General features: G+C 58.5%; 1 protein-coding gene across 3 annotated transcripts in view; it reads right to left on the reverse strand.

The window, feature by feature from the left end:
* Nucleotides 1-2809: 2809 nt before the first annotated feature.
* MGAT5B (mannosyl (alpha-1,6-)-glycoprotein beta-1,6-N-acetyl-glucosaminyltransferase, isozyme B) overlaps nt 2810-18389 on the reverse strand; it is a 65043-nt gene continuing 49463 nt past the window's right edge. Inside the window, exons 11-18 of one of the 3 annotated variants that reach the window (XM_012664211.1) lie at nt 16487-16617; nt 15878-15883; nt 11930-12085; nt 10722-10868; nt 10430-10546; nt 5102-5176; nt 3564-3820; nt 2810-3075 (exon numbers count right to left, since the gene is read on the reverse strand). In XM_012664211.1, coding sequence (XP_012519665.1) covers nt 2877-3075; nt 3564-3820; nt 5102-5176; nt 10430-10546; nt 10722-10868; nt 11930-12085; nt 15878-15883; nt 16487-16617 — 1088 coding nt within the window. In that variant the 3' untranslated portion in view covers nt 2810-2876. Of the gene's footprint in view, nt 3076-3563; nt 3821-5101; nt 5177-10429; nt 10547-10721; nt 10869-11929; nt 12086-15877; nt 15884-16480; nt 16618-18389 lie in introns of all 3 variants that reach the window. The other 2 variants (XM_012664213.1, XM_012664212.1) reach the window with 2 other exon arrangements.

Below are 18389 nucleotides of genomic sequence, written 5' to 3' on the forward strand. Positions count from 1 at the left end.
GCTCAAAAGAATAAAGTTTATTTATTTATTTTTTTAAAGCAGGCTCAGTTCCTAAAAGAAGGACTTGGCCAGGTTTCTGAGCCTCACCCCTCCTGCTGGACGTGACCACGGAAAATACTTCGCTGCGTGTTCTTCTCTCAGCTTCTTCAGGTAGGCGGCACAACAGAGGGGGACAGAGACAGAGAGGGACTGAGACCTGGGCTCTTCCTGCACCTACCTGTGTCCTACAGGCAGGACCCCTGGTCTCTTTGGGCCTCCATCCACAAACTGAGGGGCAGGAGCACTTCTGACTGCCCATATGAAAAATACGTGGCATCTGGTTATTTACACGCTTGAGTTTGAAACACCTCCTGGAACCCACTTGGTCTAGACCCTCGGTTCACACGGTGTGGGCTCTGGCCACAGTGGCAGCTCCTGGAGCTTATTAAGGACTCAAAGTCCGCAGCCCCAGGCCAGACCTCCTGAAACCCGGGCTGGGCCCAGCAAGCACTGAAGCAGGGGTTCCGACGCGTGCTGGAATTTGAGAAACACCCGCCTAGCACAGGGCTTGTTAATCTCAGCACTGTTGGCACTTTGGGCCGATCATTCCGCGTGGCTGGGGCTGTCCTGTGCGTTGCAGGATGTTGACTGGACTCTGCCCGCCAGATGCCTGTGGCCTGCCACCCCTGCCCCAAGTCCTGACAACCAAAATGTCCCTGGACGATGCCAGTTCTTCTCTGGGGAGCAAGACTGCCCCCAGTGGAGAACCCCTGGCTAGCAGGAAGGCCCTGACCGGGGAGTGCGGCAAACACAGGATCACACAGAGCCAGAGCGCAGACCGCGCTCGGGCACCATGCTGGGCTGTCCCTCCATCCCGGAAACTGCTCCTCACGGAAACTTTGAATGCCCCCCCATTTTGGAGCAAATCCCACCTCCCTGCTTAAGAGCTGCAAGCTACTTAAACTCTCTGTGCCTTCCCCGCTGTGAAATGGGAATATATTATTAATAATAGCACTTCCTTGATGGGAGCATGAACGACAAACTCCCGGCCCAGGGCCAGAGGCACAGCAAGGGCTGTGAACATCAGCTCGGTTAGCTTGTCACCGTCTGCTCAGGCCCTTATCACAAGGCATTTGTGTTCTCTGACCTCACGGCTGCAGCTGCCGGAGGCCAGCAGAGGCCCAAGGTGAGCATAACCGGGCACGACTCGCTTGTCGGGGTCCCTGCATTCACAGCACGGGGCAGCCAGGAGAGGACCGCGGTCTTGGCACCAGCAGGGGCGTCCTTAGGGCAGCCTGCAGCAGACGGCGCCCGGCTCTGCAGCCCCCATGCCCTGTGTGCCCCGAGCAGCTCGGAACAGGCTGTGGGGGCTCCAGATCCTGCCCCCCACTCTGTGTCCCAGGAAAAGACGAGAAGCAGCACAGTTCTTCTTCTGCATCTCACATCCCAATAAAATATTTATTATTTCAAGAAATAAATCTTTAAAAAAAGAGAGAGAAAAGAGTGTCTCTATTGCTTTCCCCATAGGTCAGTCCTCGGGAACCACCGAGCTTCTTGCAGTCATGGTTTCCAGCAGCCGCGGGGGCCAGCCTGGCATGGGGGGGGGTTCGTCATGGTAAGTGTCCAGCTCGAGCCCCACCCTGGGACCTGGCCCCCTCCACTAACTCTCAGCGTCCTGGGGCTGCCTCCCTGGAAGGGTGGGGGTTGGTGGGTGGGGTTCCCCGGAGAGGGAGTAGGATTATAAAACTGGGGGTGGCAGTGTTCGGAAGCCTGACCCGAGAGTCAGGCCGGGCTCTGGGTACAGGGTGGAGGCGAAGGGGCATCCTGGGGCCGGGGCAGGCATGCCACACAGAGAGGGACAGTTGGATCTGGAGGCGGTTTAAGGCTGGAGGAGGCTGGGTCATGGGTTCAGCACTGATGGGGTGGTGGGTACCTGGGGAATAGTGGCCTCGATAGCCGGGAACTGGGTTGGGCATGCCATGGGCTGAAGCTCAGTCCCAAACCCTTATCTGCAAATGATGCTGGGAGCTGGGGGAGTCGGCAGCTGCAGGGATGGGGCTGCATGAGCCTGTTCTCAGAGGCTGGGGTGGAAACCTGCTCCTTGGAAACAAATCCAGGGTCTGGAATCGCAGGTCATGCCAGGATGGGTTTTGGGAGAAGCCCAAGTGAAGAGTTGGAACAAGCAGGAGAGGGAGCAATTCAACCAGGGTTGGGGTGGGTGGCCCCCCCGCCCCCAACTGTCATCCCCAAGTGCAGAGCAAGGGTGGGGGAATCGGGAAATCAGGAGGGAGAGGGAACAGGGAGGGTGGGGCTGAGAGGAGACACGGGCAGGGGCCCTCAGCTTCGCCCTCCCCCTGCCCCCCTGTCCACACCCCAGCAAGCCAGAGGGACAAGGCCAGCCCCATGCACGGCTTCCCTCACAGGTCCCCACCCAGAGCAAGGAGGCCCAGGCCTGCTCTCCAGGGCCGTGGGGTGTCCTTCCTTGGACCCTTCATGGAAACGGGGCAGCAGTCCCTCTCCGTCCCTGTCTCTGCAAGCCAGGAGGCCCTGTCCTGGGCCCTTTCTCCATCTGGTCCAGATCTGGCCTTACACAAAATGAGCGGCTTCTGACCACCCACTCCTGGACCAAGGGGACTCTCTGACCAGCCCACCGTCTGCTTGGCCATGATGCTGCCATGAGTCCCCAGGATGGGAGCAAGGAGCCTGCCTGGGGGTCCCAGGGGCTCAGAGATGCTGCCCTCCTCCTGCTCCTGTGCATAGCTCTCCTCTGCCAAGGGAGGAAGCTCCCGCCTGGGGAGTCGCGGGAGGGCAAGTGGCCGGAGCGTGGCATCTGCTGGTGCTTTCTCCTGCGGCCGGGGAGGCTCAGCGTGGGCACCCGGCAAGATGGCAGGGTGGCCTCACAGACAGCCCTGGCACAAGGCCACCTGGCCCTTGCGGAAGTCGCGGCAGGGGCAGAGCCGGTGGTACTTGGTGCTGGAGCCGGCGCAGCTGAAGAGCAGAGGCTCCTTCTGCAGGTAGCACTCCTGGCCGGGCTGCGCGAAGGCCGGGTACAGGTGGTTCATCTCCGACTCGGTGCTGTCGCAGGGCACCTGCAGCCTGGTGGGCAACACACGGTGTCGTCGCTTGGGCCAGAGGGCCCAGGCAGGATGGAGTGCCCCCAGCCTGCTCCCCTGGACCAGGGGAGGAGATGGGTTACAGCTCTGAATCCCACCTGCTATCCAGGGACCCTAGGTGAGGAGGAGAGGGGCCTGGCCTGAAGGGGCTGGGGTCCCAGGCTGATGCAGCAGGAGGAACACCTGGGTGGCCTTCGTGGTCTGGGGCCAGAGCTTGCCCGAGGGGCCAGGCAGGGGCTGAGCGAGAGTGGGGGAGAGCAGAGGCAGAAGGAGTATCCCTGGTGGTTTGGGCTTTGCCAAGAGTGCGGCAGCTGTGAGCTGGACACCGACCTGGAGGGTCCCTCTGGATCCTTCTGACTCACTGGAAAGCAGTAAATACCCCCGGCGCTGGCAGGGCTGTGGCCAGGGCTCCGGAGTGAGGGCTCGCGGTCAGCCGGGCTGGGCCGGCAGTGGGCAGGGGCTGGCACTCACTTGAGGAAGGCGTCCCGGCCGTTGAGGAAGGGGAAGAAGGCGGGCTCGCAGACGAGCCCGTGGTCCAGGCAGGCGTCCGTGCAGGCCCTCCCAGGGGCAGCCAGCCAGGCCCGCAGGGAGTGCGCCGGGGGCCAGGCCCCAGGGGCCACACTGGCATTCCGGGCCCACTCGAGGTGAGTGGCGTTGGGGGCCAAGATGAAGGGGCTCTGCGGGGCGTGGGCGCCTGGCAGGCTGGGGCCTGGAGCTGCGCAGAAGTCCTGCCGGGAGGAGAGCGGTGGTAGGGAGGGGACATGGGTGCAGAAGCCCCTGGGTGACACCGCGGGCAGGGCCCTACAGTTGCAGTGAGAGCCTCCACTGCTGGGCACCTACTGAATACCAGGTAGCCTTACGTGCCTTATTCATCTATTCCAATGTGCACTCGTGTGTCTCTGGGTCCTCTGCAGGGGAGAAGGGGGGCTGCAGTCAAGGGACCTGCCCATGGCCTTGAGGCCAGATGGCGGAGGCAGGATTTGTATTCGGGCCGTCTGCAGGCCGTGCCCCCTGCGCTGCCTCGCTGCTCAGGTCAGGCTCCGGGTGTCTAGTGGGGCCCACAGCCCCGCCCACGGTGGGGACAGGGACCCAGGCCCACCGTGAGGCTTTCCCTACAGGGTCAGCTCCAGGCGCCACGGGGCCCAGCAAACGCTTTTCTTTGAGCCTCACGAAGGACGTCCCCACAGGCCACAGAGCCCTGGGTGCTAGCCCTGGCCCTGGCCCCTCAGCCTACGGCCCAATGTACCCTCCCGTCTGGGGACCTCAGCATTCCTGTCCGTAAAGCAACAGGGCAGAACCAGGCTCTCTCGGTCCCTAACATTCGTGGGGCCGGGTACAAGGTAGGAAAGGGGCCATGTACCGTCTGTCGAAATTTCTAGTAGCTACAAGACAGCCTGCCCAGGGCCCCACAGCCCAGGGGCGCACTTGCAGGCATCCCGCTGGAGACCCAGAGCCTGGCAGGCGCGCTCTGCCCACGCCACCTGCGGCCCTCCTGGGTCAGGGCGCCTGGCAGGACTCCCCGTGCCCACCACCCACAACTTCCGGGCACTCTGAGGCCCCCACCTCCCCCAGGCGGAGAAAGGAGTGCAACTTCTGGGACACCTGCCTGCCCGGACACTCACTCGGGGGTCGGGGTGGCCGAGCTTTCGCAGCAGCGGGCTGTCCCCTGGTTTCTCAGGACAGAGATCTTAACCCCCCACCCCAGTCTCACCAACCCATCTCGGGGAGGGGTAAGGGCTTCTGTACTTCCCATTCGCTCAATCAAGTCACCAAACTTTTAAACAGCTTTTTTATAAGAACAAAAGTCTTTGTGTTTCCGTGTTTGTGCTACGGGCTTGGGGCTCCAAAGCTGGGGCCCGGGGCAGCACTGCTTCCCACTGACACCCAGACCCGCCCGCTGCAGCCTAGAGGCAGCCGTGAGAAAGGATCCCGGAAGGCCTATGGAGGGGCGGGGGTGGCGGGAACTGGATGGTCGGGATTCGGGGTGCGGTCCCCGAAGGCTCACCTACCTGGTGCTGGATGTAGGCGTGGATTCGCTCCAGCATCCCCTCACAGGTGTACTCATAGGGTAGGTAGGGGTCTACCTGTGGGAGAGACGGGCAGACACTGGGGAAGCCGGCCACCCGTCCACCTGGCCTTCCACTCAGCCCAGAGGCCCTGTTCCCTGGCACACCCTCCAGCGGCCCCCAGGGACTCAGGCTCGGGACCCCCGAGGCCCAGCCTCACCTCTCCCTGCCCCGCCCCCCGGCCCCACCTACGGCACAGAGCACAGAGCTCAGCACCCCATCCCCTCCCTGGCTCTGACACCTGCTCTTCCTGTGCCCCCCACCCTGAGGCACCTCCTACCCCAGGGAGCGGGGAGCCCCACCCCACTCCTGTCCAGGACCACTTTCCTTGGTGGTTTCCGGCACCCCGGATTTCCCCCAAAGCCCCATATAGGATTAGCACCTGTGTTATCGTTTCCCATTTATTCCTGGTCTCTCTCATGAGCTTATGGACCCCCGGAAGGTGGGGACTATGGCTTGGGCTTGTTTTTTTTTTTTTTGAGACTCACTCTGTCACCTGAGCTGGAGTGCCGTGGCGTCAGCCTAGCTCACAGCAATCTCAAACTCCTGAGCTCAAGCGATCCAACTGCCTCAGCCTCCCAAGTAGCTGGGACTATAGGCATGAGCCATCATGCCCAGGTAATTTTTTTTCTATTTTTAGTAGAAACGGGGTCTCGCTCATGCTCAGGTTGGTCTTAAACTCCTGACCTCAAGGGATCCTCTTGCCTCGGCCTCCCAGTGTGCTAGGATTACAGGCGTGAGCCACTGAGCCCAGCCGGGACTATGGCTTTTTCACTATTGGATCCCTGGTGCCTGGCATGGTGCCTGGCATACAGTAGGCGCTCAGAAAATAGTCATGGAATTTCCCCAGCTCTGCCTGTGTCCTGCCCAACACATGGAACATTCATGCAAAGGAACACAGAGGCATCTCCCAGTCGGATGAAATGAGACAACATCTGTAAAGTGCCCTGCCGGGGCCGGGCACCCAGGAGCTGCTGAGATGCACACGCCCCCAAACACGTCCCCAAACGGAGGCCATGTGCTCTCTGACCAGCTAGCAGTGAGGCAGCAACCTGCCCTGGGGTCTGAGAAGCAAGGGGAATACAGAGACAGGTGACACCCCACCTCCTCCCCTTCCTGCTCCGCGAACCCTCAGGCCCAGCACAGAGCCACTGTGGAGGAAACCACTGACCTGGATGGCAGGGGCCAAGGTCGGGAGACGGGAATGACCCACCCCAGCTGCAGAGAAAGGTCTGTTTTAGCTTTCGACCTCCCTGCCCCAACACACCTGGTGGCACCGCCCCTGGCCCAGCCTACCTAGTGATGCCGTTTTCCTGCCAGCCACTGCGGAAACCCATGTCCGGCCCAGTGGTGAACTCTGACGGTCTTGCTCAAGCCTGCAGCCACCACTCTCTTCCTCGTCAGGATGGGGAGCGTCAGGAAGTCCAACCGGGCCACACTGGGTCCTGCTGCCTAGGACCCCACCCCTCAGGAGTCCTGTCCCAGGCCAGCTGAACTGATTTTGGGGATCTGACCTTGTCCCAGGGCTGACTTCACCCGGCACTGTGAGTGGGTGTTCTCCATTCTGGAGCAGTCCCCGAGTCCCAGAGAATCCCAGGGTCCTGCGTGCAGCCACCACCCGCGTCCCACCTCTGGCGCAGCCTTCAGAGCCCTTTGCTCTGCACAGGCTGGCCCCAACCTGCTCTCCTTCCCAAGCCCATGGCCAAGAGGGCCCTGGCAGCCAACTGCTGCCCCAGCCGCGTCCCCAGACACACAGGACAGAGTCCGGGGAGCCTCTGAGCTCCCATACACCTCTAGGGGTCTCATGGGGACAAGGCATGAAACCCAGGCTATAAATAAAGCCCCGAGAGAAGAGATTTTCCCCTCTAACTATCGCTGCCCTACTCCGTGACAGCAAGTCTCCGAGCGAGTCCCCTGTGCATTTGAAGCCTTGTCACAAGGTAATTCAAGGCCCCACGTAGGGGACGAGTCCCAGCCAGCAGCTCAGCCTGCCAAGCGTCTCCTGCGGGGAGCCAGCCTGTGTGGCCTGGCCATCAACCCATGAGGTCTAATTACAGGTGTACACCGTAATCAGTCTCGACAGAATGACAGGTGCAGGTGCTGCCAGCCTGCGGGGATGACAGTGGGGAAGGCATGGTGGGGCAGGCGTTGGCATCACCTTGAACGGCCTTGCTGTGGACAGAGAGGTGTCACAGGCAAACCCGAGGGGGCCCAGAGACGACAGAAAGGGCACCTGCCCCTGATCCTCCCCAGCAGTCGGGTTGGGGGCCGGCTGGGGGTCTTGAGCCTCTCTCTTCCCACCTTTCCCCCTCTCCTGTAAAAGGCCACGGGACTTGCAGAACAAGCCGCTGTCTCTGATGGTGGCCCTCATTCACTCTCAGTCTCCGCTAGCTGTCCCTAAATCTGTCTTTTAAAGTAGGATTCTTAGAATTATCCAGTGTTTATTTAAAAGGCAGATTTCCAGGCAAAACCCAGCCCTATTAAATCAGAAGATGGAGGATGGGCCCAGGAATCTGCATTTAAGCACCTCCCCGGTGGATGTTTTGGCACACAGATGTCTGAGCCTCTCTGAGCTAAAAGGAGGTGAATGGAGAGGGTTGGGGCCCACAGAAGGGAGGGGCCTGAAGGCAGAGGGGCTCCGGCCCGGCTTGTGTGATGTGCAACACCTTGGTTCCATGATCCTTTTGTTACTGTTATTTTTTAATTAACTAATTAACAAAATTAAACAGATGTTCATGTAAAAAAAAAAAAGGGGAAAACAATGAAAAGGAAGTTTCCTCCCACCCCAGACACTCAGCCGCTTCCCCAGGGCAGACGCGGTTATTAATTTCTTGTGTTTCCAACCAGAAATAGCGGTGACTGAGCACCTTCGCCCGCATGGCCTCCCCTACACCCCACCCCCGTGTCAAGGGACACGTTATCCACAGGGTGGGGTCTCGCTCATTCGGCTTCACACTGTGGTACTTGGCGGTTGGGCCAGGGCCCCTGGGGACGGGGACAAGCCTTTGGGTCTGCAGCCCTGCGCCGGCCCCTGAGCACGAGTAGCCCTGGAGGGTCAGGTCGCTTTGCACGGGGAAGGGGAAGGGGAAGGGGAAGGGCAGGGGTGAAAGCAGAGGTAGGGGGGTTGAGAAATGGGGAGAAGGACCCAGAGGAGAGGGGGGTGGTGAGGAGCTTCCCAGGGCTCCTGTCCCTCTGTCCCCACGCCTGTGCCTTGCCAGGGGCTTCCCCACGCAGCATCCACCTGGGGGGCAGCGCGGCTGGGGCTAGTCAGCTTCCAGCAGTGAAACTGACCAGAGTTGACCCCACTGGCTTGTTGTCCCTTTGTGCCCAGGCCCCTCCGGAGGCCTCTTTCCCAGCACTGCTGTTATACTTCTAGCCCCATTTTAGCCTATAAACCGGTAATAATCAAATGCCTGGCCCATGACCTAGGCCAAGGGGCCGAGTTCCTAGTTACCTTTGCTTCCCAAGGCCTTGCCAGAACTTAAGCCCCCAGCCCAGGACAGGACCACACTGGGCTGAGGCCCCCTCCCCCCTCCGTCCTGGCCCACATCTCGGCCAGTGCTTTGCTAGGGCCCAGCGTTACAAGGTCAAAGTCAAACAGCCCCTCGCTGTGGCAGGTGACATCACCTGTGACCCTCTCTCCACCTCAGGGCTGTCTCTGGCCTGCTCAGTCTGTGCGAGGGCAGGCCAGCAGTGCTAGGAGCTGGCGACCCCTGGCACAGGCCTCAGCCACGGCCGGGTGGGCAGGGCAACTCCGGGATGGGACCTACCCCACTCACAGGGACCCCGGCGGCAGCGAGCTCCGCCTGCTTGATGACATGCCCGGCTCCTTCCTGAGGTCACTTCCCAAATAAACTACTTGTGCTGAAACGCTGGTCACCTCCTGGAGCAATCCACTCTCAGACAGTCCATGACCTTGAGGAACTTACAGCGGAGGAGGTTTGCTCAAGTTCATGCTTGAGGGGACGGTGGAGGCGCCCTCGTTGCCGAAGCTGCATCTGGGTGCGGCCCCTGTGCAGACACCGGGCTGTGTCTGTCACAGCTAAAGATGAGTGCTGCGACCCAGTGATAGTCTTCCCGGCACTTTCATGGGGAGAAATACTCACCCAGACAGGGGAGGGCAGGACGAGGCTGTTTCTGTCAGTAAAGGAACGGAGGGAGGGACTTTCTGGGGCCATTTGCCAGAGGGGTAGCTAAGGCGCTGGGTCCTGCCACATGGGACGCAGCGGGCAGCTTTCAAAACGCAGCCCTGCCTCAGCCTCAGGACGGCCAGGCGGGACTCTGGGCCCAGCGCCAAGCCCTTAAGACCCCGTGGAGGGATCTACCCTGCCAGCCTCACAGGACGCAGCGCCGTGTCCTCCCTGGGCCTGGCTTTCATGTCACTCACTTGCGGTGGCCACTGCTGCAACCAAGGGTCTGCCACAGACCACCAGCTCACCCCCAGCAGCATGCCCTCTCAGGCACACTCGGGACCGTGGCGCTGGGCAGGGAAGGGGAGTCGTGTTTTTGCTCAGCGGTGTCTGGTCTACAGCAAGAAGTGGGTCCGGGAGGACCATGGTGAGGGGAGAGCGATTCGCCGGGTGTCACCCCTGCCCAGAATGCAGGAACCAGCTTTACACAGGTGCTATCAAAGCCACAGAGGTGCCCACCAGAGACATGAGCTTTTCAGGCACGAGCGCCTCCTCCCTCTCACCCAGCCCCCACGTGTGCACCACCTACACACACCAACGCTCGCCCTCGCTGAAGACTCAAAGCGTCGCCCCAGGGCCAGCACCACTGGCACCACCCCGGACCTCTAGAAATGTAAGAGCTCAGCCCCACCCAGACGTGCTAAATCAAAGCCGGCGTTTTAACGAGACCCCCACACGATCTGGATGCACAGTCCAGTGTGACATGTGCTGCTGAAAGGCTGCAGACTCACACCTGAAGCGCAGTTCAAAGAACCTCCACATACTCATCCTGAAAACATCTACTTAGCACATGGCCCTCGAAGGTGTTCAATAAATGATTACAGATCTAGGGCTACCATGTCAGGTTGTACAGGTTGCTCACTGCACAAAGGCATTCCCCGCATGTACACACCTGAGCTGATGAATGGGGGCTCCTGTTCCACTCTTCAGTCCACGTGCTCTGGCTCAGAGCTGTGTCTTACCAGGGAAGGGGTGGATGCCTTTGCCAACTCAGGCCTGCAAGTCTGAATTCACCCAGAGGGGCACCGTTTTCTAATTATAATGAAGACCCACTGAATGGACTGGACCCAAATGGTCTCACCTGAGTTCTCATGATGGCCTTGATGGCTGCTTCAAACTCCTCTGAGTTGTTGTAGTCAACAGTCCACACGTGGGGCTTGCCAATGAAGTTCTCCGCATAGGGATGCTGGGAGAACACCTGGCCGGGGCACAGAGATGGCTGCTCCCTGTGCCTGCATCTGGGCTGGGCCGAAGGCAGCTGCCCCGCCCACGTCCCATCTCTTCCTCTGCCCCGTCCTCAGCCTCCCTCCTCCGGGAACCGCAGGGGCTCTGTCCTGGACCCTCCTGATCGGGGCCAGCGTTCTCCCACTCACCTCTCTGGAGGTGGGCTTGCCCCGGAAGAACTCGTGGTTGAGGGAGCTGTGGGGCGGGCTGAAGCGGGACTGCAGGAAGACGCAGCCGTTGGCGATGGCCTCCAGGGGCGCGGGGCCCTCGTAGGGGAAGCCAAACCCTATGAAGAGCTGAAGAAGTCAAGGGGGTACAGTGGTCAGGGGAGGCAGGGCCGCCACTGCCCAGGAGCCCCAGGACGCCAGGGACAAGGTTAGGGGGTGGGAGAGTCACAGGAGGCAGCTGGGCCAGTAAAGACAGCCCGGACCCTCTTGTGCCCTGGACAAGCGCCTCCCCTCTCTGGGCTTCAGTTTCCCCTTATGTGAAATATGGGGACTGACTGGATGTTATCCATGGCCCGTTCCTGCTCTGGTAGGCTACGGTTCTGGGGTGGGAAAGGGAAGAGCGATGGTTTCAAGCCTAGAAGGCTGCAGATCCACACCTGCGACAGACCCCAAAGAACCTCCCTCACTCATCCTAAAAACATGATGCAGCACATAACTTGTGCTGGGAGCACTCACAGGGCTGGCCCCTGGAAGATGGTTAATAAATCATTCTGAAGCTAGGGCTGTTACATGAGGTTGTTCAGGTTGTTCACTGTGCAAAGGCATACTCCACCCCAAACACAAACACACATTCAAGAGGCCTGAGGAAAGAAGCTATGAGGAGACCAGGAGCAGGCTTGGAAGCTGGCTGGAGACCCTCCAGCCTTAGCTGATATTTCAGGGCCCAGCAGTGGGTTATGCCCACTGTGCCAGTAGCTGCTCAGAGATACAGCTCAGGGACACCCAGAAGCAGTTGGTCAGGACCAGTGGCCCAGTGGCCCAGTGGAACTCCAGCCAGGACCCTTCCCTCAGCCTCAGTGGCTCTGAAAGCTAGGCCTGACCCCATCGGACTGGACTGGTACTGAAAGGGGACACCCCTGCCCCATCACTGAGCCATGGCTCTGCCAGCCCTGCCAGGTCCCTCTCACTGTAGGGCCTCCTCTGCCCGGTGGGCACCCCTGTCTGTGCCCCTGGGTGCTGGCTGCCCCCAGGAGGACCAACATGGGACTCAGGGCAGCAGAGCATGCTGGGGTACGTCCACGTATGGAAAGAGCCACGAGTGGTGGCAAGAGCCTGGCAGGCACGTGGGGGGACCTCCCCAGCATCTGTGGGCAGGAGAGGGAGAGCATGGAGTGGGGAAGGGGCCTCACTTTGGCCTTGCGCAGCAGCTGCTGGAACTCGGGCTGCGGCAGGAGGCCGTGGTTCTTCACGAAGGCTGGGACCTCGGGCGGCCGCTGGCTCTCGTAGTACACGGTGCCGTGGACCTCCATGTACTTGCTCAGGATGCCCAGGAACTTCTCCTTCCCCTGCAAGAAAGGGAGGCAGAGGGGAGCCGCACCCCGTCATGGAAGGCAGATCAGCAAAGGACGGGCCCTTGGCCGGGAGGTCAGAAGATGTGGGGCGGGTCTCAGGTTGGCCATTAGCTAGCCGTGGGACCTGGGGGCAGGCCCCGCTCCTCTCCGGCCCTCCATCTCTTCATCTGTAAGTTGCGGAGGATGGACTAGAGCAGAGGCTTCAGGATTACTTTCAGCCATGGAACTGTTTTATTTCAAGAAACCCTATGGGGACCAATATTTAAATGGACCCAGGTAGAGCCACCTGGCCTCCCCTGAATCCCTAATGACCTCCGAGTACCTCTGAAGAGTTGTGGAGCCCAGATCATCCACATATCCCTCTATCCCTCCACACGTCCGCCCATCCCTCCCTCCATCCGTCCATCCATCCACCCCTCCTTCCATCCCAAGAGGGGGAACCCTGTGGAAACTCATATTTTGGTTGGAACTCGGAGGAATTAAACCCTGGAAAAGAGGGTGGAACAGAACTAGACCAGCTATTGCAGGACCTGAATTCACTTTAAATCGTCTCAACCGCTGCATTGATTACAGTAATCCGGGATTGCCAGAGCCCCCAGCTACAAGCCAAGAGTAAATGTAAATGCTTTCTGGAAGAAAATTATTGACCTCAAATTATTTCTATAATTTTTCATATTCATTTTCCAGAACTCAAAAAAAAAAAAAAAAAGAAACCAATGAAATCCCACTCAAAATCCCAGCAGGTTTTTTTTTTTTTTTTTATAGAAATTGAAAAGCTAATTCTAAAACGCATTTGGAAATGCAAAGGACCTGGAATAGACAAAACAACTTTGAAAAAGAAGAACAAAGTTAGCAGATTTATATTACCTAGTTTCAAGACTTTCTATAAAGCCGCAGTAATCAAGACAGCGTGATATTGGCATCGAGACAGACAAATAGATCGATGGGACACAATAGAGAGTCCAGAAATAGACCCACACGTGTGGTCAATGGATTCCTGACAGAGGTGCAAAAACGCTTCAGTGGGGGACGAACAGTCTTTTCAACAAATGGCCGTGAACGATTGGCTATCCATACGCAAAAAAAAGAAAGAACTTCAATCTATACTTCCCATTCTATGTAAAAGTTAACTCAAAATGGATCATAGACTGAAATGTAAAACCTAAAACTATAAAACTTACACAAGAAAACATAAGAGAAAATCTTTGTGACCTTGGGTTAGACAAAGATTGCTTAGACACAACACCAAAAGCACAGTCCATAAAAGAGAACACTGGACTTCATTAAAATTAAGAACTTTTACTCTTTGAAAGACACTGTTAAGAGAAGACAAGCCACAGACAGTGAGAAAATATTTGCCGAGCACATATCCGATCAAAGACTTGTACCCAGATTATATAAAGAACTCTTATAACTCCCAGTAAGAAAATAACCCAGTTTTTAAAATGGGAAAAATTTTTTGAAAAGACATTTCACCAAAAAAGATATCTGGAAGACAAGTAAGCACACAAAAACACCTTCAACGTCCTCAGTGACTAGGGCATGCGATTGGAACGCCAATGAGGTGCCACTCCACGCCTGCCATGGAGGCCGGAATGTAAAAGACCGACCACACCAGCACGGATGAGTTGGTAAAGGACCGTGGACTCCCACTCGTTGCTGGTCCGACTGTAACACGCTGCGACCGCTTTCCTTAAACAGCTAAACGCACTTCCACAACGTGACCCGGCCATTCTACTCCTGCGCGCTCACCGAGAGAAACGAAAGCATACATCCATACAAAGCTTTGTACGTGAACCTAGAAAAGCTCGTCAAGCCTCCCTGAGTCGCAGTTTATCCGTGGGTTGCTACCTGCAGTGGGGAAGCTACATCTTGGCTCACCCGCAAGATGCTCTGAGGGTCTGGAACGTTCCCTCCGGTGGTAAGGTGCCCTGGACCTGAAGCAGCTGCCTCTCCCTCCCTACTGTGTTCCCTCTGTCCCCACTCCATGCCCTGGGACACACTCTAATAAAACAGCATCTAAGTCCCAGCCTCAGGCGGCACTTCCTGGAGAAGCTGGAATGAGACAGGCCAGCTGAGCACAGAAATCACCAAACACCTCGCCCGGCTCTGCTCCTGCTCCCCATAAAGACGATGAATGACCTCCCCTCCTCCCTCCTCTGCCTCTCTGCCACCTGGTCCCCTGGACTCCGGGTGGCACTTGTCCCAGGATGCTGCTCTTGTTTTTCTCTTCATCCGGCCACCTCTGACTGCTTTCGTTATTACAAACACCAGAGCGAAGTTGTCTTTTTCTGGAAGCAGCTTCTTTGAGGTCTCTTGCTGAACAGAGGTGCTCCAGGCTACCACAGAAGTTCCTGGGCCAGAGATAAGACCTTTCTCTTTCCAGATTTCATACCCTCTCATTCTCTGGGCAGTTTCTTAACAGGGTATTCTGGTAGAAGCAGACACCGCGTGTTCCATCACCTTCCAACCCGGCCCTCTTCCCCACGCCCGCTGCACAGGGCTTCCTGGGCCTCGCCAGCAGTCGTCGCCATCGGCATCAGTGAGCACCCCCCAGCGCCTCTCGACCCGCGGTGAGCTCCGATATCTCAGCAGAGGTCTGGGACCTTTGTTCCTGCCGCCAAGGCTGCTCTCTGCCACTCTCCAAGGCTTCGTGACACCGGGGAGCTACACAGAGTGGGGCGTGGGCATCCGGCTCTGGACTTGCACGGACGGCAGCTGGAATGCCAGCTCTGTACTCACTCACTGTGGGCTTGCCCTGGCACCCGGGCCTTGGCGTCCTCCTCTGTAGCGTGGGCGTGATCGCGAGTGGTTCCCACCTAGCGGTGTGAAGGCTACATGGGAAAATGCATGTGAGCACTTAGCACGGTGCCGGGCACGTAGCAGCCTCTTGGGTGGCTGCGGCGCAGACTGTGAGGGGTCTGTCCCCCAGCGTCTCTCCTCTCTCCTCAGTCACAGAACCCAGAACCGAGCTGGGCACAGCTGAGCTGAGCTGAGCTGCCTGGAATAGCCACTTCCCAGCGCCCCTCACGTGACTGAGATGCAGCCGGCGGCGGCGGCATGGGAGAGAAAACGGCCCTGAATGCCGCGCCCGGCTGTGCCCCTCCTTCTCCTTGCTGGCTGGCATGCAGATGCAATGACTTAAATGACAGTGGCCATCTGGAACACTGTGGCCAGACGGGGGTAGGAACTAACCACGGCGGGTCAGCAGGGTAGCACGATCCCGTGAGCACCACGCCAGCCCCGGACAGGCCACCTCCGGATTTGCAAACAGGAAAAAAATATACTTCCACCTTGTTGGAGTCACTGTTATTTTCAGTTTGCCCACGACAGCTGGACCTAGTGCTAGCCAGTACAGCTGTAAGAGTTAGGAGATATGGCGACCATGGACCAGGCTTGATGCAGGACACAGACGCCGCCCAGTACACGCTCCCCACCACCAGCATGTTCATTAGGACCTTGACCTCATGCCACCTGCCTCATGCCAACGACCCGCTCCCGCTCACCCCCGGGAGCTGCCCTGTGGCCATGCCAATGGGACCTCGACCTCCAGGGTTCTGCCTGCCCCTCACAGAGGGACCCAGGGAAGACTGTGCCTTGGACCCTTCTGTCCCCTCCACCCTCCTCCCCGCCTTGGTCCATCCACAGGAGCCACAAACCCCAGAGAGCCCAAAGTTGGGGAAACATGGCCAGGCTCCCACCCCGGGCGGCTGCTGGGGATGGGAGGGGGAGGGGCGAGCAGGGGAGGGGGAGGTCCAGGGAGCACATGGCAAACACCTTCCATACCTGGAGCTGCCTCGTGGCCAAGGAGAGCGCAGGGAACAGAGGCATGGCCAAGGAGAGCGCAGGGAACAGAGGCGTGGCCAAGGAGAGCGCAGGGAACAGAGGCGTGGCCAAGGAGAGCACAGGGAACAGAGGCGTGGCCAAGGAGAGCACAGGGAACAGAGGAGAGAGAGCAGGTTAGTGACCGGTGAGCAGGCAACACTCCACACTGGCAGCTCTCAGGGCCCCCAGCCCTGAAGATGGGCTTCTAATCGCTGAGCCCTGCCGGCCTCCCTCTGCCCCTCACCCACAGAACCCCCAATCCGGCCTAAGCCGCCCTTCCCGGGCTGGCATTGTTTACTGATCGGCTCCTGGGAGCGTGGAGGGCTTAGTCAGAGGCTTTCATTACATCATCACTTGAGTTTACTGCAAAGAGTCTGGGCGGGGAGGGGACAAGCATTCAGCCCCCAGGCTGGGTGTCTCTAAACGGCAGTTAGGGACCTTTTTCCAGAAACATTAGTGGGAGACATTTCCCACCGCCCATCGCTGGGGGCTGTTGACGGAGCCGCACCCTGGAAGGACAAGGGCCAGGGTGTGGCGGGCACCAGCGTGGGCGTGGGTGGCCGCGCTCACCTTCCAGATACTCGCCTCCTTGCCATACACCACGGCCATGTTGCTGGCCTTGCTGCCTTTGATGAGCTGCTTCTCCGTCTCGTTGAGCTCCTCAGACACGAAGCCCATGAAGGAGTTGTCCGGGGTGTGAGCTGCAGCCGACACACGGAAGGGAAGGGGCTTACTGAACAGCCAGGGAACCGGCCCATCCGAGGGGTCCCGTGTGGGGGTCGGGAAGGGGGTGGGACATAGGGGTCTGGTGGGGAGAGAGTGTCCTTTCCCAGAGACAGTCACAGAGCTCGGAGCAGAAGGAAACCCAAGAGGTCATCTCGTCCGCGGCTAGTTTTCAGGACTCTGCCCCGCTCACGGCCCCTGGGCCCCAAGCTTCCACTGCACCTGCGACTCCGCTCTTCTTGCCCCCCATGCACCTGTCGCAGAGCCCATCATCCCGGGGGAAGGGATCTTTTCCATCTTCTCCACCCGGTACCCTGGCCTGGGCCACCGTCACCTCTCGCCTGGAGACGGCTGCCTCCCATCCCTGTGGCTCTCTTGGGATAGTCTTTTCCCTCGAGCGGTCCTTCCAAATCTAGGTCCCTCCCCTGCACAAAACCCACAAGCTGCATCCCTACAACAACCTCCAGGCCCTGTCCCCACTTTCTGCCCACCGCCCACCCAGACCCCTGCTTCCATGCAGGTCTCTCCTGACCTGGTCACTCGCTGTCCCCTTGCCTGCTTTATTTTTCGTCACAGCACTCACTGACCAGACGTCAACATACATACTTATTTGTTCATTTATAATTGTCAGAACACAAGTCCCTGAGGGCAGCAGCTCTGTTCTGTTCACTTCTGTGTCCCCTGCACCTGACACAGAGCCTGGGCCGGTCGAATGAATGCGCAAATGAATGCGTGGACGAGACGTCTTCCCTTCCACGCCTCTCGGCTTTCGCCCCTGCTGCTCCCTCCACCTGGACTGCCCTCCTGCCTTCTCTTGGATGAGAAAATCCTGTTCAGCCGTCGGGGCTCCACTCACACATCACCTCCTCCCAGAAGCCCTCCCTGGGCCCACATGCCTCCCTCTGTGGCCCCATTTGCAGTGGTCGGGTATCTGTCAGAGCACAGACCACACTGGGACTTCCTCGCCCCCAGAGCCCCACATGCCAAAGCAGGGAACGCGTTTTATACCGTGCTCCAACTCGGTGGCCGAGCTTGGAGCACTGTGACCGGTTAGCTCTGTCTGCCAGGGAGGGCGGAGGGTAGCGTAAGAGCCATCCATCTGCAGGGCGCGCGATGCCTCCCTTCTGTGTGCTAGGATCTTGAATAAAGCGTTTACTGAATCCAATTATATTTAATCTGCCTTCCTGGTGGAAGGGGCTATGGTGAGAGAGGAGATTGGTGGCAGCCGCATTATCCTTGATTTCCCGGAACAGTCTGATTCCAGATACCCTGTTTCTTCATTTCAGATGCACGTTTTCCACATTTTTAACAGTTCCCAAACTGGGATGTGTGTTTTAATCAAATGTATAGTTGTTTCGGGGTTTCTGTTTTTGTTTGAGACAGAGTCTCTCTCTGTTGCCCCAGGTAGAGTGCAGTGGTGTCATCAAAGCTCACAGCAACCTCCAACCCCTGGGCTCAAGCGATCCTCCTGCCTCAGCCTCCCAAGTAGCTGGGACTACAGGCACACACCACCATGCCCAGCTCATTTTTCTATTTTTAGTAGAGACAGGGTCTCACTTTTGCTCAGGCTGATCTCGAACTCCTGAGCTCAAGTGACCTCCCAGAGTGCTAGGATTACAGGTGTGAGCCAGTGCACCCGGCCAAATGTATAGACATAATGTGGTATTTCTACCCACCCCTCACAGCCCACAAAAAGTTATAATCCGTATCTGGTGCATCTTAGAAGAGATGACGGTTTCCTGTCCAAGTG

Source organism: Propithecus coquereli, unplaced genomic scaffold (assembly GCF_000956105.1).
Source record: "Propithecus coquereli isolate 6110/MARCELLA unplaced genomic scaffold, Pcoq_1.0 Scaffold871, whole genome shotgun sequence".
NCBI classification, from domain to species: Eukaryota; Metazoa; Chordata; class Mammalia; order Primates; family Indriidae; genus Propithecus; species Propithecus coquereli.